Source organism: Betta splendens, chromosome 9, assembly GCF_900634795.4.
Source record: "Betta splendens chromosome 9, fBetSpl5.4, whole genome shotgun sequence".
Classification (NCBI taxonomy): domain Eukaryota; kingdom Metazoa; phylum Chordata; class Actinopteri; order Anabantiformes; family Osphronemidae; genus Betta; species Betta splendens.
The window spans coordinates 21,273,066-21,293,794 of record NC_040889.2 but is presented as its reverse complement, the minus strand read 5'-3'; the positions used below and the strand labels follow the sequence as shown (position 1 = coordinate 21,293,794).

The window sequence follows — 20,729 nt, the reverse complement described above, 5'->3', positions numbered from 1 at the left end:
GCTTTGTAGCCACAGCCACAGGATGAACGTTACTTCACGGGCCTAAAAAAGAACTCGTTGCATAGACAAAGTTTTCCACGAGGCTGAATAATTGTGTAATAAGTGCTCAGCCAGTAAACTGCAGCCGTAAGCAGAGGAGACCGTCGGGCACAATAAACAATGATGGGGGAACATGAGTGTGTTTCCCATCAGCCGTGTGTGTGACAGCATATGACTGCTGTTGTCTCATCATCTGACAGGCCTGCACTCTGCCTGTATAGAGCCAGCGTTGTGTGGAGGAGACGCAGCCTGATGAGTGTCGGCCCCGAAAAACCCGAGGACCAACCTGAACTCAGGTTGAATTAACATTCAGAGCAGTTGACATCCATTGATTTCACTCCACTCACTGTTAGTAAGTGTGGGCAGCACCTTCCCTCAAGGCCCTTCATTCTGGTTAACAACTGCTTCGTTATCTGCTCTCATGGCCCCGGGCGCCCGGCGCTGATCACTTGATCACCATGTGCTCCGCTGCTTCAACATGCTCCGAAGACCTACAGGAATTCAAGCCGGCGGACCACAAGCCGAAGCATCTGGAAAATACGCGACTTTTTTTTTTCTTTATCTCGAAATATTACAACCCATCGCACCGGTCAGGAGTCTCATGACGGCTCTCCAGCCTCACACTGCGCCGGATGTGAATCCACCTCCTCTCACACGCTGGGTCTGACACTTACCCGTTAGACGCTGCGGAGCTGGCTGCTCTCTCTCAGGACCCGGTGTGCTCTTGGTTAGTTGTTTGGTGATGATCAGTCCTCTCTCAGACCCACAAGCAGTGGGAGCCTTATATTGCAACCATGTGACGTCACGCCGCATTTGACTAATACAATCAGGAAACGCTCAGACTTGTGGTTCTACTGTTTGCTGCCTTAATAAACACATCTTTTTGTTTGAATGTGTTTTCACTTTGTTGAGATGTAAGATAATATAAGTGAACAACAAACAAGAGTACATATAAGACATTAGTACTTATTCATCTGCTTTTGCTGCCATGGCTGCTCACTCCAGGAACAGTTAACTACGCATACTTGTGTCTGGGAGAAATAGTCAGTAATTGTAGACAACGTGTGCACATCCAGCAGTGTGGGAAATTATCTGACAAATAGCTCAGGCCGCGGTCCATTGTTTCTCCTGGTCTCTATAGTAACATCCAACACAGGATACCTCGTCAGATATTAAAACAAAGAGGAGGTATGTCGGCCAAGCATTCTCCGGTAGGAAGGGTCCACACCCAGGGACTGCGCTGATGACAGGCAGGCAGCTAGCGGTCGCCTAGCTAGCGGTTGAGGCTGATGATACATTTAAAACAGACTCCAGCAGGCGTCTCGTTTAGCCTCTCGCTGTTGTTTAAATGTGTACAAGTTTACGTTCGTCACAGGCATTCTTCTTCTATTCTACTTAAATGAACATAAACAGAATCCACCCACAAACATCTACTGTATGCAGCCACACACAGCTCTGCTAGCGTCCATCACACAGAGTCACGTTGTCCAGGTACAAGATTCAGTGATGTCATGTAAATAGTGACAGGAAGCCAAATGTTATATAACCTGGCTGTGAAAAAACGAGATGAGGCACAATGACGTCAGGTCAGGACACACAGCATCGTAGTCAATGCAGGTATTAGACAGGTATCAGGTGATATGATAGAAGGTACATTCAGTAAAAGAACATTCATCCACTGTACATTATGTAAAACAATGATTTATTTCCATAATTAGCACATACAGTACATCATTTTGACCAACATAAAAAGTGCAATATGCATTTGAACTACAGCAATGTACAGTACAAAAGTTACTGCATACTTAAATATAAAAAGAAAATGGTTACAAAACTGCAAAGTAACCTTTAGTGATCGTTGTCACGTCAGCGTGACAAAAGCTTTTCAACTCATTGACGATATGAGCATAAAAAGCTTAACAGCTATGAGCCTGATGACTCCACCGAGTCTCTTTTGTTTCCCCCAAAAGGTGCAAAAAAGATGTGACAGCATTTAAATACGGACATGATTGACATTATGATTCACAGATTTTTTTTTTTTTTTTTTTTTTACAGCTTCAATGGTGTTTCCAATTTGCTGAGACAGTCAACAACTTTGGTCTTTCACATTTCAAGATGCACGAATGAGTTTCAAAATCTTGGCAACCCTCAAAAATGAATTTAAGGTAAAGAAGACTTGGAAGTAAATTATTTACTGTTTTGTATTAATAACTAGTCACAATGGTCCAATAACTAGCTGAGGAAAAGATCCCAAACTGTACATCACACCGTGCGCCCTGACTGCCTCAGTCTGAATCCTCAGTCCCTGTCACATTAGGCGTTTGTAGGATGCGTTCACACCGTTCTGTGTGACTCCTCACTGCTCTCCCAACATTATTTCAGGGAATGATGAGGTCAATAACATTACTCTAATGTTATTTTGGAAGATAGCTTGCTAAAAACAGTGCAAAGGAACAACAAACTCAGAAATGTTTCTGTTGGGTTTGTTGGAAACAGTGAGCATGCCTCTGGCTAAACAGTTTCAGCCTCCTCTGATCCCTTTCATCCCATTCACTCACGCAGAGACTCACACGTAGTCGATGCACCAACAGACACCGTTGCATTAAAACAAGTTCAAAACTGACTCTGGCATGGTAACTCCATATCAGCAACTAAATTCAATTCTACCCTGGTGTTCATCTGACACGAGCTCCATGAATACACCATGAGGTAACCAATAATTGTACAACCCTCTAACTTCTAAAACATAAACTGTGCGGTAAACAAGTCTACTATTACTAACGCTATGCGTTCTGCCCAGCTGCACAGTCTCAAGTTCTTCAATGTAGGCTACCACTGTGTACCAGATGGGTAAACATAATGGAAGTGCCAATGGATACTATCCCATGGAGCGGTACCTCGCAGGTACTACCAGCTGTGAAGTTAAAGGTAATAAAGCATCTTGTACCTTCTCATCCTGCAGCTTAACACAGCTCCGTGCCTCTGGTCTCGTGGGTAAGGCACTTATTTCTCCACGAATCAAACCAAGTTAGAGGTGAAACGATGGCTTTACACACTTGTCAGATACAGCAATATGACTTTGATCAGTGTGAACAGCAGTTTGAGAAACAATGTGGCAAAAAAAAGAGTGTCCACTCTTTACAACAACACTTGGCATTGCTTTGTTTGTTTTCATTTGTTTTTTTTTTTTTCAAATTCAATCCTCCTGTTTCCAGAACCTGTACATCCCTCTCCAGCGCCACACAATGGCTGGAGTGTATAAAACCTTCACCTGATGCGTCAGCTTCTGGGCTCGCCGGGTAGTGCTCTCTCTGGTGTGTGCAGGTCTTTGCGGGGTCGAGGCGGAGCGGAGGAGGGGGGGGCGTCCCATTCAAGGCCTGTGTCGGGCTCCGGGGACAGTGACAGCAGCAGCAGGGTGCCTGCATCCGAGGAGCAGGTCGAGTATAGGTCCTCAGAGGAGAAGGTGAGGCTGCCCAACTTGGCCAGCGAGTTGGACCGCTTCAGCCTCGAGGGGACGGTCAGGCCTGCCAGCCGCATGCGGGTCTCGATCTCCTGCGCCCTCTGACGCACGAGGCCGGGTTTCCCTCTCACACTGCGCAGACTGTCACTGCTGGAACTGCGTGTCAGGGTCGAGCCGTGAGGTGAGGAGGTTGGTGTGAGCAGACCGGACCCCACCACCCCTAACAAGGCTTCACTGGTCAGTGGGACCACAAGTGGCTCTAAACGCACTTGGCATGGTGTAGAAGATTTAATAAAGTTCCCAGAAAAGCTGGAGAACTTGTCTTCCTCCTCAGTGTGAAAGTGACTCTTCGTCGATATCTGGCATGCATGCAAAGGCTTCAGAGACTGCAGGCTCTCCTGAGACAAACCCGACAGTCTCTCTAATCTCTCTGCACGCTGGCGAACCAGTCCAGATCTCTGCAACTGTGAAAGAGTCTCCTGCTGTTGGCCGACGCAGCAAGCCACTGCAGGCTTCTCCTCCTCCAAATCCATTCTCATCAGCTCAGGGACAGCATCTGAGGGAGCTGCCAACAAATCGCTGGTATCCTGAGGCTGCAGAGATTCTCCTGGCTGCTCTGCTCTAACGAGCAGAGCTGTAGGCAGGGATTCTGTAAGGTTGGCATGGTCACACAGAGGGTCAGATGGGCTCAGCAGTCCCACTGAAGACTTGAGGTCCTCAAATGAGGTAGTATGGGACTGGTGGAATGAAGCACTTGGGGCATCAGGAGAGGTGGGGTTAAGGCAAAGCTTAGAAGCCAGAGGTGGAGAGTCTTGTTTCTGACTGGTTAATGTAGCTGCATCAGCAGGGATAGAGAAAGATTTTTCCTAAAAATAAAAATAATTAAATAAATAAATGAAATAAAACAAATGTTTGTGGGAATGTGCTCACTGCTTCATAAAACAGTTTAAAACATAGGTTAATCACTTAAACTTACATTGTGATTGTGTGGCACACTGAAATGGTTGTTGTTGTTGGAATTTTCATTCAGGGTTGCCAAGTCCATCCCGTTTCCCTCGGCTTCACCCTCTACATCCACATCTTGCGTCTCCTCTCCTCCATTTTCTTCCCCACCCCCACCATCATCTGGCTGCATGAGAACCTCCATCTCTGCCTCCTCCTTTTGCACATCTTCCTCATCTTCCTCCTGCACCGTGCTAAACTCCAGCCTCAGACGCAGCTCCTCCATGGGCTCAGGGCCACGGCTGCCTGTCTGGGCTGCAGTTCCCTCCCCTGTAGGCCCAAAGAGAGGCAGGGGCAGACCTTCTCGCCCATCAAAGGCCTCATCATCCAGCAGAGCGTCCCGCTCCACGTCCTCGATTTCTATAAAGACCTTCTCCATGCCTAGAAGTGGAGGGCCACGCACAGGTGTTGACGGCTCACTGTCCAGTGCAGAGTCAGAAAGTCGGCGGAAGTAGTAGTTGTTGTAGGTGGGGTCAATCTCCAGGGCAACTGTCCTGCATGGAGAGGGGCATGCGGCACCTTTCACAGACACTGCCTCCCCACAACAGGGAGACATCTCCCCATCTGGGGTCACTTGAGTTCCCTCCTCCCCTCCACAACACGGAGGCACTCCGTGCTGCCCCTCTGCCATCTCGCAGTCTGCGTCCGGGTGCCACAACTTGTTGTGCCGCTGTTTACTGAAAATGCAGTGTGCAGAAGGGAGACGGACGTCAAACTCAGAAAAGCCAACCACTCAACAAAAGCTGCATATGCGTGAGAGGGAGGGGTTGTACCTGGCATCCAGGATGCCCTCGTACTCCGCCAGCTGCCTCATAAAACCCGGATTGGGGCGCGTGATGCTCCTCTTTTGCTTGACAAAGTTGTAAGCCTTCTCCAACGACCAGCCGTACTCCTTCATGGCGTAAGCAATGACGGTGGAGGCGGACCGACTGACACCCATTTTGCAGTGAACTAGACACTTTGAGTGGCTCTTTCTGAAAGCAAGAATTATATATAAACAAACATGTGGTCTTTTTCAGCAGAATGGGGCATTGAAACAACTGACCGAACTCAAGGAAGCAACAATAAAACAAACAAAGTAGACTCATTTAGCTGTTCTCAAATTTACTATTGTGCACCAAACACACAAGAAAATGTAATAAACAGATGTTTTTTTAAACTAACCTTCATTACATATAAAAGCTGAAACATATTTGTTCTTAGATGAGTGTTGCTAAAACATTAATACCATAGTCACTATTAATACCACTAAACAAACAATAATTCTTCTCATAACTTCCATCATGTGAAAGAATAATTGCATTAACTCCATAATCTGATATAAACAGTGAGTCGTGTAAAATCTAAGAGCTCTGAGAGACTGTAAGAACTGTACTATGCTTTAAGTTACTAAAATCTGATCCAATCCTTTCCAACAGTCCTACTCCTTGCTGGAAGTAAGAGTGAGAGCAGCAGTACTTTAAATGTCCAACTTTCAGTGCGATCTCCAGGAGTGATTCCTAGAGGCTTTATAAAATGGGCCCAGAGCCTACAAACACTAAATACTAATTACATGGGAAGCTGTAATATTTGACAGTTCACTATCACAAACAAGCCTGTGGCAATAAGATACCAAACAGTTCTCTGTCCCACTGAGCACTCACTTTGCTTTAACAATAAAGTTGTAGGTCTCATTCCAGTGAGCAAGCAGGTCAGTGGCCTCTTCATCGTAGACGCGTACGTTGTGATAACTGAATGTGCCCGGAAAGAAGTTGTCTATCTCCCTGGTAACGTTGAGGATATAGCCCACCCTGGGGAGGAAAGATAATATTAACTTTTAACAACATTCTTTCTTGCTCAAGTCATAATCAAAATATGTTTTGCGTGCGGTTATCTTAGCTCCTCCATAATATAAAATGAATCACCCTGTCTCTTGCAGCTCCTCCAAATTAGATGCATTCCATTCAGATCCCTAAAAACAAAACAGAGAAGATACGTTTTAAGAATATTTTGTCAATCGTTGTATGTTTAAATTCCAGACACACAAGATCAAAAACAAAATTTTCTCCACAATTCACAGGAAACAGCAGATGCCAACAGCAGTTTTCCTACCAGGTAAACATGGTCGAAGATGAGAGTGGCTTTGTCCATTTGGCCCAAGATCAGCAACATCTCATTGTCTATAAACTCTTTATACTCCTTTAGGTTGCAGTTCATGTGCTGCTCCAGCTCCGTGCGGATCTGACAAAAAATATTCAGCATTAATTGAGAATGTGACGGAAAGAGTCACACCCCACTTTGGTTGTGCAACACTTCCCAACAACTACAGAACGGGGTTGTGTCCTCATCTTTGGAGAATGAAATGTAAACGCAGCCAGTGATATAGCAAGCATTAGCTTTACTTATGTATTTATTTACCTGTTTGCAGGTGACGTTCTCAAGGTCCTGGCACGTCATGATGCTTCTGAGTTTGGCTCTTACAAGGCACTCTGTCCTCTCTCTCTCTGAAGGCCTGTCAAAGAGTCAGAAGTCAGGCCATTTCAACAGCAGGTATAAGAGTAACTAGTTTTGGTTTTGACATACAGATACTGACTTAATGTCAGTTATTTAGGATATACGTTTACTGACTTGTCCACAAACATGGTGGGAGAGTCAGGCCGCGTGGTCTCCAAGTCTTTCATGGCGTTCCACTCATTGATGCAGCTCTGTTCTGAAGCAATGCAGCTCTCATAGTATCCCATCCAGGTGAGAGCAATGCCTCCAGGGAAGTAGTTATACCTGCGTGACACCTCACAGGCTTTGTGCAGCACCTGCAGGGCTGACCTAGATTATTGTTGGGGGGAAAAATTGTTTGCGTTATAGATGACTGCTGTTTATGGATTACATAGGAAATGACTGTAGTGTTTACAATTTGGCTTTGTGTGATTGTGTGCACATGCCCTTTAAAAGCCAGCAGGTGGCAGAATGAATCAGCGCTGCCTTAACCTAGCTCACCGGTGCAGTGTGTCTATCAGGAGATTTACTGCGGTGTGTCAGCACGCTAAAGCATGGCAGACTCAATTGTGTCACTGGAGATTGTTCATTACTCACCACATAGCCTGCACTGACACAGGTTTGAATACATGAGTCCGACCCGCCGTGTTCACAGTAAAGCCCCTGAGGAACAAGCAAAACAGATGGTCAGTTCCTGAGCTGGAACAACGTGCTTCTACTATGTGTGTGGATAAAGTGTTGGGCAAAATGTAAGCGGAGAAAATTCAATGGTTTAAATAGTGCAGCTGTGTTCTCTGCACTAGCAGCACTGACAAGGAAACTCACCCATCTCCATCCAGATGGATCTTAGTATCACTCCACAGAGGTAGCGCCATGCCGATCGAACAGCTTTTACTGGAAGAGAGCGGCAAAAAGTTAAAACTAGGCACAAACAAGAAAATGGCTAACGGTAGATAAAGGCAATTTCCACATTAAAAGCAAGCTCAACACTTTACATCCATACATTAGGATCAGTTCATATATACTGACTGGTCTACAGGTAAATGAAAGGAAACCTTAAAGCTTTCTCATACCAGTCTTTGTTGGTGAAGTCGATTCCCAGTAAAATGTTCTCCTCAGTGTCCTGTCGCCCACTGGTGTACACCACCACCATGTACCGCACACGATCGGACCATGCACTCTCCAGCCGCACTGCCTGCACAAGTTAGAGAAAATTCACTTTCAAATGTTTCCTGTTTTCATATTACTACCCAATAGATGCCAGGCTGTATAAAAAGATTTAGCATTTGCTAAAGTCTGTGTTTACCATGTGACAACTCACAAAGCACACGTCTGATGTAATAGGAAAACAGATTGTTCAGGATGTACAAGTGCAAAGCTGACTAACATGAAATGAAATAACCCAAAGCAAAGTATACGCAGAGCATGGAAATATTTGGTAATGCTCTCCTGTGTGTGTTCAAACCTGCTCTTATGAGCTAACTAGCAACACAATAAACTCTAGAGGGTTTGCTATGCCAGAACATTAGTCACTGGCTTTTACAGTATATGTAAGAGTGTGTGTGTCTGTCTGTGTATGTTTTTCTTTTGACATATTCCCATATTCATGTTGTTCTCTCACCAGTTTGATTCTGTCCTCTGAGCGAAGAATATTTATCATCACCTGCAGGTGCTGAGGTAGGTCTCCTGTTGAAGAAAATACAAATACATGTTGGCTTAATACAGAAGGGGGATAAAATCTACATTATGTTGACAATAGTGGAATATTAATCAGAATAATATTACATACCAGTCCAATACACATGAACTTTAGACAATATATGAAGCTAGAGAGAGCACTAATGTTCAATCATAGAACTAGAACATTTTCTATGAAAAAGTACACATATAACCTGTCACAAGCCCTTCATTTGCCCCATGTTGTTACGTGATGACATGAAATTAAGTGGCAGTAAATTTCCTGCCTTCGTGTTAACAGATCTATCAGGCTTGAAATAACACTCCAGGAACTTTTGTGCATGTTGCACCTCTCCGTGCTCCCCGTGCCAAGACACGTCAGTGAGGTGGAACAGTAAAACAGGTTGTGGAAATGTCCCAGCAGCAATGGAAGGCAGCCGTTGATGAAGACTGAGACATTGAGCATCACTGGTTCAAGTGAGTGCAGTCCAAGTGGTCCTGATTGACAATGGTCACCAGTGTTGAATTAAGATACTACATTTAAAATTGAGGGACTAATCATCTTAGTGTATTTCAGTTAATTAAATCAGACACACTTTTATTCTGAAAGGTACAGGCGCTGGGAGTGTTTAGAACTCAGCAGGACCAGCACATACATGAGTGCCCTGACCAAGTGGCTGGCAGAGTAGACAAAGCTGCCAGCTGCAGCCACATTCGGCAGCATAGTGTTTGTTGGCTGGTGCCTTCATACCAGAGGACCGTCTGGTCACCCTCGTATTTTTAAAGCAGTTGACTATGTTTTAACACCACTAACAGTGGCTAGCGGTGGGTCAGAGTTGGCCCGTTTCGTTTTTTCAGATCCTGCTGTTTACTACTCAACATCAACCACCAGGACGACACAAATACTTCAAGTGCTAAAAATAATTTGGCTGCTGTTACTACTTCCTATCAAAGTGCATGTGGAAAAACAGGTAACCTCAGGTAGCACAAACATTAAGAGTATCTTTCCGTCATCCACAGAGGTTTTGCCCATGCGCTGGATTTAAGCACTAATCTGCCTAAGCTATATATCTGGAGCATGCTTATAGACTCGCCTCAGCTACAAACATCTGCTGCAACGTCAGCAAGTTCAGCACCTGAACTTATTATACAAATGAACTCATTAACGTGACAAAACCATTGGTGGGATCACAACTATTGTTTGGGTACATTTTAGAGTAAGAGGATGAGCATTTTTTAATGTCTTGTCTTGTACTTACCTGCATGTTTGTGGTGAGGATGTGCTTTCTGGCCCTGGTGACTGTTGCCCTGCTGCAGGAATAAAGCAGCACCTTTCACCATGAAGAAGCTCTCGCTCAGGCTGCAAAGCAGAAGAGAGAGAAGTGCTGAACTATAGATGCTACACATCAGAGACGACGCCACATTACAGTAGCACAATTGTTCCAACGTGGTCGGTGGATAACAAGAATGGGAAGAGGAATGCCCGCTTTCATTGCAGAGAAGAGCACGAGACTCGGCTGTGTGCTGCTGGTGAATTACCCCAACAGCTCAGCAGAAACCTTCAGCTGCCACGTCACAGAAGCAGACTTCAGGTCTGCAGCAGCCATAAATCAGGCCGTGATCCTGAATGCTTATGTCTCTTCTTTTCTGCTGCATGGGCTACACGTATACTTGACTTGTCAGGGCTCTTCAGGCTTGGTGCATTACAACACAAACCCAAATAACTGATGCAATGGCAGCTGCTTTCACTGCTTAGCTTTCATAGAGCCCAAAAAGCATGAATTAAAGGTCCCTACCTGCCCCTAAAGTCCTGACCTTTTCAGGTTGGGCTTCAGAGCTGTCAACAGACTGTATGTGATAAGCTACGACGAAAAGTGCAGAGTTTTCCTTCAGGCGGAATTGAATCATTTCTTTTCACAATGAGCACATTCATGCATTTACCAGACAACAGGGTGGAACACATGCAATGGGTATTGTGTGTGTGCAGTACACAGCTTATGAGTGACAGCTACAAATCATAATCCAAACAGGTGTTAAAAACACACCTGTGGCTAAATACAGACGCACTTTATGGCATAGAGTCAGTCTGTGAACTGTGAAAAAAACACCGGGCAACTATTATTTATTAGCAAAGTTGGGAGCGCCAGAAAACATTTGTTTGCTTTACTTAAATTAAATATGTTGTTGGGATTGATGTACACATTTTGAATAGGTTTATCTTATACATGCAGAAAAAGGCTTTGTTGGCCTTTCTGTATTAGTACAAGTCCCCATCTTTTATCATCCTCCCTTCCAAGCAGCGCGCCATGACAGGACTTTCAAAACCCACATACAGCACAGAAGCACAAGCCGAACGGACAATTTTGTGGAAACAATGGACTTTGTTTTGTGCGCTTTACAATAAATTCCCTTCACCCCAGCACCACACTGAAAAAGTTCCACAGTGACAAAGCAAGGGGGTGGACACTTCTCAGCAAGTGCCTCTCACTTTGGTGGGTTTTTGTTTCAGCTTGTTCTCTGTCAAATCTGTAAATTTGTCGAGAGGGTCGACTGTCAGGGAACAGTGGGTGATATGAGCAAAAAAACAGCAATACAACTTCTTATCTTCTATTTTTTTTAATCAGTAAAATCAGCGCTGGCCATTTTTCCTTTTCCCAGTATTAGCCTGCCTTCAAATCCAAAGGTATGAATGTGACACGTGATAACTTCACAGAGGGGAAAAAAAACATGTCTGAAACTTGTCCTCATGTGTAATTCAAGAGCGGCCCCACTACTTCACAGGCCGCACTCAAACATCCTAATTAAACAGCCTTAGCTCTGCTGTCTCTTGCCCCAGAGCACCCTGCTATCAGCTCCTCCACAAACACTTGGGCTAAAAATATATCTGGTTATCAAAGCAAACAAAGACAGTAAGCTCTGCCAGATAGCCTCAGTGATTCCACATGATTACAACCTGCAGTACCTATTACTGCTCCTCCCTGACAGAAAGTCCAAACAGAATGTGATAATACCCTGATTTGAGCAGCCACAATGAACCCCAAGTGCCAGGGTGTGAGTTTAGATCAGCTGGACATTAATTCTGTTTGCTCATTTAACATAGTTGTAGGTGTTGCTACACAAAACAATCAATATTCAAACACTTGAACTAAACAGAAATGTTTGTGAGATGCGTCAGTCAAAGTCAAAACCATCCATTCAGCAGTTCACATTCAATTCTTTCTCATAAACTGGACTTACATGCGATTTATCTCACTCTGGGTCAACACAGCATTCTCTACAAAATAAGGTAGGATCTTCATCACGGCCTCCTGGATGGGTTCTACTACCAGATGCATCCTGTTGACTGGAACGAAAGCCAGGCCTCTCTGACGTGAACTAGCTTCTCTTCACCCTCCAGTAACAGCAAAGCCGCATGGTGCAGGAGCAGGAAAGGCGGTTTAAGGTCTGTGCCCGCTCCGTCTGAATGACAGACTGACTGACACAGTCAGCACTCATCTGTGTCTCAGAAGTGAAGAAGTGAGGTCTGTTCAGACATGGCTCGCCTCCTCCTCCCTCATCTGAGTGTCTCCGTGTGCAAGTCCCTCTTCTGCCTGGAGGAACGCACTGCAATCTCCACCCACTGCCTCAGGCACATGCACACATGTGCTGCCTGTCTGTTCATCCTTTCGTTTGTTTTGTCGGTGCCACCAAACATGTAGTCTAAAGTGGGTTACACGGCCAAAAGTAAGAGAGAAACTTTGCGCTTTCAACCAGAATAAGTTCTCTTACAGAGACCAGAGTCACTCATAATTTCTTTTTGACTTAAAAACAACAGCGGCATATGACCAATCATCCAGAAACTGTGGAGTAATAATAAAGCCTATGGAATTCAAGAAATGGATTTCCCCTTCCTTAGGCATAAATCTTTAATTTCCTTATCCAACAGGACTGAATCGGTACAAAATGTCAATTCCATGGGAGTACAGCATTCTGCCTTTGTAATCTAGGCAAAAAAACTGACTTGCTTAACTGCAGGCAGGCAAAAAGGCAGACGAAGGATTTTTGGCCTAAAACGTCCTAATGGGATGTCTTCATGTGCATGCCACTTCAGGGGTCAACAGAATCCAAGGTAGTGCCTCCAGGGAGCTTAACGCATTGGCCAAGCATGGTTGGAAAAGGCAGTGAGAACTGGCAATCCCCCAAAACTCCCAAATCTTATTATACCCAGGCTTATAGAGGAGGAGATTATCTTGTCTCTCTCCTTCCAGTGGCCAGGACGGCTGTCACTCACTCACATGCAACACAAATAAAGCACATTATAATGTTAGTCAGGCTGGGAGTAAGATCCACAACAAGAGACGCTAAACGTTGTAGGGGGCATAGTAAAATACTGCAACAAAACTATACCAGAAATATATATATATATATATAGTGTACTGTAAAAAACAAAAGTACAAAATACAGCTAAAGTGATGTGGATAGATAAATTACTGGAGGCTAAAAGCTAAAATACACTATACATTCCTTCTCAACCCTCGTTCACAAAGCATTTAAACCCTGACAGACGTGCTGAAGTGACAAAAGATGACTAGGTAAGCTAGGAGGACGACACATAACAAGCTAGCCTTGGTATTATTCCTGACAACGAGGCTGCGTCTGGTGACTTGCAGAGTCAGTACTGCATGAGCTTACGTAGGCTGACCGGCGTTCCAGGTGGAAACTTGGACAGCTCAAAGTGACAGGTTGATGTGGAAGTGGTGGGAACCTGATTGGATGCGTCTCTGGCACACGAGGTCAAGCTTTAGAAGCAGCTGACGGGAATGATGGCATGACACAGAATCAAGGTATAGTTTGCTGGTGCAACAGTAGCCAGATGGACGCAGGTGGAGTCAAAAAGGACCAGCTGTCTTCTAAGCCACGGAGTCACCAGGTGCACTGGTCTTTGATAAAGGTGCACGGGATTACACAGAGGACTTGCTACAAAGAGGGAGCACAGAGGCAGTGGCCAGCACGGTTTACTCATGGTCTCAGAGCATTTTGCACACACTGACACGAGGAGGGAAAAAAATGCTCCTGGGGCTTCCAGTTGCATAACGCTGGCATTTTCTCACTTACACAACTGAAAGGAAAAAAAAAGGAGAGAGCGGGAAAGAGAGACAGAGAGAGAGAGAGCTCAGTGTAGAAGAGAACAAAAATCCTCAGGTGTCACTGGAGACATAGAGGGAGCACGAAACATATGACATCACAATGATATTACAAGGAAAGACTGACCTAAAACATCCTGTGTACCCAGAGCTGGGCCTTCAGCTCCTGTCCAAACTACACACACTGTAAATTCAAATTTATGGTGTGTGACATATTATAGCTTGCGCACTGTCAGTAGTCATAGCCTGTCTGCTCCTCCTAATTCCAAACATTACACCCTGAATCCATAAGCACACACGCTTGCTCAACTCTGCTGAGATGAAATCACTCCTTGGTTCACTGCCACAGACACCTGCGTGGTGTTTACTCTGGCCTCCATCAACCCCTCAGGCATTGCTATCAAGGTCAGCTGGAAACGGCACACACACTCCCACTTGGCAGACCTATAGCTGTCCATCAACACATAGATGTAGATCTGAACACTGTGTTCGCAAAAGATTATATTACAAAGTTTGTGTGTATAAGATATAAATTGACAGCCAATGGATTGCAGTCATTGCATAACCTGGTTCAGTACTGAAGACATTTTGAGGCAAGATAAAACTCGCATTATACATAGATCATCCTGGAACACATGCGTAGCTCAGGAACATCAGCGGGGGTGCTGCGTAACTTCACTCTTAGAAAGACGACAAGAATGTAAGGGCAAGACACTACTAACACATTTAGAACAGGTGCCAAGTTAAACAGCTACAACAAACTGTGGTTAATCGAAGTCCTGAAAGCAGTCGGCAGAAAGTTCAAACAGATCTATCCTCTACAACATGTTATCATTAATACAGTTAATAAGTTTATAACTTTATATTGTATATAAAACCCCATACGTGTTAGGCCTGTCACTGAAAAAGTCACACAGACGTTACTACAGTCAAACAGTGTTGTTACCCATTACCCCAAAGCGTTTACTGCTCACACTATGCTGCAATCAGCAAACGCCTTCAACAACCAGAATTACAATCAGCTTTCTGTCAGTCTCGAGTTACATGCATTCTGTGGAAACACAAGGTGAGTCAAATGATGGTGCAAAGTTCAAGAACAAGTTCATCAATTGAAAACACAGACACGCCTGCCAACACATTACGTGGGAGACTACTGATCACTACGTGGTTTGACTGCTGGCAGTTTGGAAGTGGTAACATTAAAAACAAGACAGACAGATGTTTTATTACACTGACGTTCAGTGGTTGTACTTTGATGCCAGTTTGTCTGCAGCCGCTCCAGGTTTCTTATGACTCAAAATCAGATGCAGAAGTCAGCAACACCTGTGTATAAACCCTCACCTACTCCAGCCATGTGCCACGCAACACAAAGGGCAAACTACACTGAAAATAAACTTACCTCTGATTTAATCTGCGTTCATCTTCACTTCCAAAATCCTGTGAAAGAGTAAACGGGAAAAGATCAGTCTCTTGAAAAGGGCAGATAATGTTACATTTTATGTATGTAAGATTAACGTAATAGACAATAAGCTGTCAGATGCCACATTATAGAGGTTGTATCCAGAGAAGCAATGGGCTGGACTAGAAGAGCATAACATTTGGATGTACATTCCAATCATGTCTCTTCTACTGTAAGTGCTAAGACCACCAAATACAATGCTGCAAGCAAATACCAGAGTGGTCACTGCACATGCAGGTTCGCAGCATTCATTAATTAGCAGCCACGAAAGTGAGAGATGCCTGAAAATCACATGTGCAGACATGACATCAACATTTACCACCAAAAGAAGTTACTATGAATAATAAAAAGAAAATAGCCTAGATATCGCTCTGTTCACTGACTACTGTGATTATTATTGCCTGCTGCCACATTCACCCCCCACACCACAACTTGAGTAGTACGCATCCTCCCCACCCGCCCCTCATGAGTAGATGACATCATAGCTGCAGCAGCTTCCTGCCAGCTTTTCCAGCATCGCCAGCAGGACTCTAGGGTACGGGGGACACATTTCAGTCACATCAACCATATATTTAAACATGTCTTTCAAAGAAATGTGTCCTGATTGCAATAGGTAACAGCATCATGACATTTACGTGCTGCATCGTATGCTGCTACCTAGAGTCTTTAGAGTTTGGACTAAATGCAGCTCCAGCTCAAACACTACGTACGTAAACACAGCCCTGGGTGTTTTCTCTGTCATGAACAAGGTGAGCTGTTCTCCTTAGAGCTGGTGGTTAGCGCCCCCATCTGGCACCCAAACGCGGACCTTCGAGCTGGAAAAAGGCAGCTATTTTCTGAATGACCATAGGTTTGAGGCTCAGTTCATCAGGTTTCAGCTCAGATTAACCAAAAACGGCCAAACACTTGACGGCTAAAATGAAGCGACCCTTAAATAGTGACACTGTCCCACCCATGAGTCTGGACTCACGCCTTCTTACAGTACATCTACGACCAGGACCAAAAGGACAACTCAACATAAATCAGTCCTGAATTAGGATGAGAGTTGTTTTTTGAAGAGACAGATCACAGCCACCGGAGGAAAACGCCGACACACATCAGCGCATCCTCAGTGTGCTACTAGAGAAGTTCACTGCTGTGGATCCCGTAGTGTTTAGACAGCGGCTGAGTACCGAGTGCTGCTATTGATGGGCTGATAAATACACGGTCATAACAATGTTTGAGAAAAAGACGTCAATTTCAATGTCAGCAGTTACATCACAACCGTCTAACGTTAGCTAACGCTACAGTTCTCATTCATAAAGCGCTTGTCAAACTCGGCCGCCGTAGCTCTTTAAATATAACCTCTGTGTTTTTTGTTGTCATTTTTCAAAAAAATGTAGTGCTAAAACTAGAGATGCGCTGGCATATGAACGCGTCTGTCAGCTTTTGTTAGTAGTAAGGAAGGCGGCAGCTAGCTTCCTTCAGCTAACAGCCTAGCATAACACTACCGATGCTAGCTTAGCCTCGAGCATCGGGCCTGGCTTCGGCAGCATCGCCCTCATCCCCCGTCTTCCCACTACCGCCACATCGCCCCCACGTCGCCGCTGTGGTTCGCCCGGGACCACACTGACCTCCCCCGCGGTCGTGGTTGCTGTGCTGTTGGTCGAAGCAGCGCTCGGGGTCGGGGACCGCTGCAGCGTAACCAACGCCATGGCTGGGAGCTGAGAATGATGCACCGGCCGCCGGTGGCCGCTGTGGCCTGGTGAGGAGGAGCTGCAGCTGCTGCGGCTGCTGCTGCTGCTGGCGAGGAGCGCGTCAGACTGATGGATGGAGGGACCGAGAGGAGCCCCACTCTCTGTGCACGGACCTGTGGCCACGTACCTTTTCTAACAACTTATCAAAGCTATAGTTAGTTATACTTTAATACAGTGTTGTTCCACATATGACTTAATAATCAATAATAACAATGTTTAAAATAATAATGATAAAAACCGAAACACTTTCTGTTCATTTTTGTTGTATTTATGCACCGTAGGGCATAACATTAAGTTTAAAACTAAAAAAATCTGGACTGTTACCACGAATTTAACGTCCACGATAAGGCGCCCAGACTGTGTTTTCGCACATGCGTAGAACAGTTCAGGTGTCGGCGCTCGAGTAGTGACAGGTCAGTTTCAGAAGTGGAGAGCGCCTAGGCAACTAAAGTACCGTGAAGGTAGAGCCACCAATACAAAGTGATTGTCTGTTAGAAATATTTGTTTCATTTTATGCAGCATGTGGTACAGTAATAATGGAATGTGTTCTAAATGCACTAAAATTTGTTCCTTACTTTCATTCTGTGCCAAGCAGTTGAATTGCATTAAAACTTGCACAGCCCAAAGTGTCATATGAACTGTTTATCCAGCTATCTCTTTTAACGTGTTGTTCATTATTAACATGTGTAAATGTTATTCATTCATTCATTGACACCAGGTGTAAATGTGTGTCGTGTTCTTCCAGACATGCGCGTGGCAGTGATTGGAGCTGGAGTCATTGGTCTGTCAACTGCTCAGAGCATCTATGAGCAGTACCATCCAGTCATCAGGCCGCTGAGCATCGAGGTGTATGCAGACCGCTTCACTCCGCTCACCACCAGCGATGGAGCGGCTGGCTTTTGGCAGCCACACCTGGATGACAAGGGCAAGATCCAGGAAACGTAAATCCATTGTCTTTCACTGTCCTTTGACTCTTTTTGTTTTGCTTCAAAATGTGACCACTTGTGTATTTAATGCTGCTATGGTCTTCAATTTCAGTAAGTGGAATAAAGAGACGTTTGACTACTTGCTGAGCTGCCTCAGTTCACCAGAGGGCATGAAGATGGGAATATTCCTTCAGTCTGGCTACAACCTGTGCACAGAACCAGTCCCAGTGAGTAGTCCTCACTCACGTGACCCACTTTAAGCCTTTTACGACCGAGAACAAAGGTCTGCAATGATTCACAATTTAATCTCACATAGGTCGTTCTTAAATATAAAACTTATCAGTATACACCACCTTCCCCTATACTACAGTACAATACCTACAGTACCACATGCACATACCATAAAGAACGGTGCCTGCAGTGAGGCATCAACGAAGAGGTCTCACCAGGGTTTGGGTTAGACTCACACTGATCCTGTGTCCTGAAGGCAAACTAACACTGTAAGGCATGTGGTCTCATAATAAAGGACTCCTTGATTGCAGGATCCCTCATTTAAAGACACTGTCCTGGGCTACAGACAGCTCACAGAACAAGAGCTGCAGATGTTTCCTGGATACAAGTAGGTCCCCAGAAACTCTCATAAAAACATTTGCAACCTGTAATGAGCCACAAATGTAAGGTACAGTAACTAGATATTTCCATGTCATGACACGCATTTAATATAGTATACAAGTATACAGCAAGACATTTTGTTTCCAGCAAACAATGCATTGTGATTGATTCATGAAAACAGTGATTAATTATGTTCAGGTCAGATTTAACATAATCTATCATTTTCTTCACCTATGTCCAGTTATGGGTGGTTCAACACCACTCTCATGGTGGAAGGTAAAACATATCTACCCTGGCTGACAGACTGGTGAGTGATTAACTGTCTGTCCTGTTTTACGAGTAAAGTTTTACAGGCTTATCCTGCTACTTGCAACATCTTTTAAACCCCAATAAAAAGAGGAAAGGAAGCCCATGTGCGGTTGTTACATAAATAATTTATTGAGTTCATTTGCTATTGTGAGGTTTTATCCCGTCTCACACCTTAATTTCAGTTTAGCTAGATAAACGTTTTGCCATGATAAACCATAGTGTTGACTGTTTTTTGTGTTCATTCCAGGTTGCAGAAAAGGGCTGTTAAATTTTATCACAGAAGAGTAAAGTCGTTCCAGGAGGTTAGAAGGCTTTTTAGTTAGTTCAATATTCGGCATATATTTGTGCTATGAAATGTTTTTTCTCAGTTAATTTGTAACTTCCTACCTTGTTTTTTGTGATTTCTTACCTCTTGTTCTTGCCTGCTCTCAGCTGGCAGAAACTGGGGCAGACGTGGTCATAAACTGCACTGGGGTGAGGTCAGGAGAACTCCAGCCTGACCCGGACCTCAAACCAGGCCGGGGGCAGATAGTGAAGGTGGGAGTCAAGTCTCTCTCGTTTTCACATACTATTTGTACAAGCGACCACAGTACAGTACACTTGTAAAGTCTAAGTTAAGGTTGTAATTTATTTGTTTTTAGAGTGAAACTGTCGGGAAGGAGATAGCTTTAGGAGTGTTTCTTGCAGTACATTAGATCATAAAATATGACTAAATATAGAGAATATAATACATAACGTGTGTGTATTACGTGTATTACATTATGTATAATGTCTCTGCCTTTCAGGTAGATGCTCCGTGGTTGAAGCACTGGATTAACACGCATAATTTTACTACAGGATTTTGCAACTCGCCTTACATCATTCCAGGGTATGACTAAACTGACGGCTCACTCAGTCATTATGCCTCCATGTTGGCAGTAGTGTTTCATTTTCAGCTTGTCTGTTCGTCTTATGCATCCTACAAACACCTTTGTTTGTCCACACACACCAAAGCATGAACCTATCAGATTCTCATGAACGTCACAGGGTGATGTCACTGTGATCCAGCAAAGCATGTAACTCACCACAACACAGTATCTTTAGCTTGTGTTGATTTGGAATTCAAGTGCAGTGCAGACAGGAAGTGGAATCTGTGCCTGCAGGAGTCGTCTCGTCACAGTCGGTGGGACGCTCCAGGTAGGAAACTGGAGCGAGCAGTGCAACTCCACCGACCACAGGAGAATCTGGGAGGACGCCTGCCAGCTGGAGCCTAGTCTCAAGGTGGGATGAGGTCAGAATGCTTTGTGAAACAAGCCAACAAAATACTTTCTGCCTTGAGTGTGATTCATTGTAATGGATGAGCATTTATTCAAAAGACTGGTAATACAAATGTGAGGTTATTTACTAATCATAATACATTCAAACATTGTAGACCTTAGTAACACTCTTCTTGATATTGTTCATAGGTTTTCAATGTTAAAATATGTGACATTTCCTTGTTCTCTAACTCCAGCATGCCAGAATAGTCGACTCCTGGGCTGGACTCAGACCCGTTCGCAGCAAAGTTCGACTGGAGCGGGAGACCATACAATGCGGTACAACTACACTAGAGGTAAATATATTGCAAGTCTTCTGGGAAGAGAGTTAAAATATGAAGGTTGGTGAGTCTCATCTGAAATACTGCGGCTCTCATTGAGGTGATACACAACTACGGCCATGGCAGTTTTGGGCTCACCATCCACAGAGGCTGTGCCCAGGAGGCAGCGCGGCTTTTTGGACAGATAGTGGAGCAGAAAGGAAAAGGTCCAACAGCTCGTCTGTAAGCTTGTTTTGGGCAGGAGTGATTGTGCACTTTTTTTTTCAAATGACAGCATTAGTCATCTACTGAATCAGTTATCTACTGAATATTAATATTAAGAGAAACCATTGTAATGT

The 20,729-nt window shown here is 44.5% G+C and overlaps 2 protein-coding genes across 5 annotated transcripts; one reads left to right on the top strand and one right to left on the bottom strand.

Moving 5' to 3' along the window:
* Positions 1–1,720: 1,720 nt before the first annotated feature.
* On the bottom strand, positions 1,721–16,978 carry ssh1a (slingshot protein phosphatase 1a). Of its 2 annotated transcripts, none has more exons than XM_029162226.3 (15): positions 16,846–16,978; positions 15,173–15,210; positions 9,910–10,010; positions 8,595–8,659; positions 8,047–8,168; positions 7,799–7,867; positions 7,571–7,636; positions 7,109–7,303; positions 6,899–6,992; positions 6,593–6,721; positions 6,406–6,452; positions 6,145–6,291; positions 5,275–5,475; positions 4,476–5,178; positions 1,721–4,365 (listed from the first exon to the last, which is right to left on the bottom strand). In XM_029162226.3, exons 1-15 carry the CDS (start codon positions 16,924–16,926, stop codon positions 3,319–3,321), a joined length of 3,105 nt encoding a protein of 1,034 aa, XP_029018059.1. In that variant the 5' UTR covers positions 16,927–16,978; the 3' UTR covers positions 1,721–3,318. The 2 variants fall into 2 exon arrangements, with proteins under 2 accessions (XP_029018059.1, XP_029018060.1); XM_029162227.3 differs by lacking the exon at positions 16,846–16,978 and adding an exon at positions 11,888–12,919 and having other exon boundaries at positions 15,173–15,189.
* Positions 16,979–16,984: 6 nt separating this feature from the next.
* On the top strand, positions 16,985–20,634 carry LOC114862208 (D-amino-acid oxidase-like). Of its 3 annotated transcripts, none has more exons than XR_003786936.3 (11): positions 16,985–17,122; positions 17,714–17,909; positions 18,007–18,121; positions 18,437–18,513; positions 18,748–18,813; positions 19,063–19,117; positions 19,248–19,352; positions 19,601–19,683; positions 19,958–20,085; positions 20,308–20,406; positions 20,492–20,526. XR_003786936.3 is itself a non-coding variant. In XM_029162320.3 (11 exons), the coding sequence occupies exons 1-11, from the start codon at positions 17,038–17,040 to the stop codon at positions 20,615–20,617; spliced, it is 1,125 nt and encodes a 374-aa protein (XP_029018153.1). In that variant the 5' UTR covers positions 16,985–17,037; the 3' UTR covers positions 20,618–20,634. The 3 variants fall into 3 exon arrangements, 2 of the variants coding, with proteins under 2 accessions (XP_029018153.1, XP_029018154.1); XM_029162320.3 differs by having other exon boundaries at positions 19,958–20,075; positions 20,492–20,634; XM_029162321.3 differs by lacking the exon at positions 16,985–17,122 and adding an exon at positions 17,134–17,429 and having other exon boundaries at positions 19,958–20,075; positions 20,492–20,634.
* The last annotated feature ends 95 nt before the right edge of the window (positions 20,635–20,729 follow it).

What these genes read in the sequence shown, in the direction of transcription:
- ssh1a (XM_029162226.3), bottom strand. Translation starts at nt 16,926, where the DNA reads ATGGCGTTGGTTACGCTGCAGCGGTCCCCGACCCCGAGCGCTGCTTCG. An exon ending in TCCTCACCACAAACATGCAG is followed by an intron (nt 8,660 to 9,909) that starts GTAAGTACAAGA and finishes TTTCTTCAACAG; the next exon opens with GAGACCTACCTCAGCACCTG. An exon ending in CAGAGGACAGAATCAAACTG is followed by an intron (nt 8,169 to 8,594) that starts GTGAGAGAACAA and finishes TAACTTGTGCAG; the next exon opens with GCAGTGCGGCTGGAGAGTGC.
- LOC114862208 (XM_029162320.3), top strand. Translation starts at nt 17,038, where the DNA reads ATGGATGGAGGGACCGAGAGGAGCCCCACTCTCTGTGCACGGACCTGT. An exon ending in TGTGCACAGAACCAGTCCCA is followed by an intron (nt 18,122 to 18,436) that starts GTGAGTAGTCCT and finishes CCTTGATTGCAG; the next exon opens with GATCCCTCATTTAAAGACAC. An exon ending in CAGATGTTTCCTGGATACAA is followed by an intron (nt 18,514 to 18,747) that starts GTAGGTCCCCAG and finishes ACCTATGTCCAG; the next exon opens with TTATGGGTGGTTCAACACCA.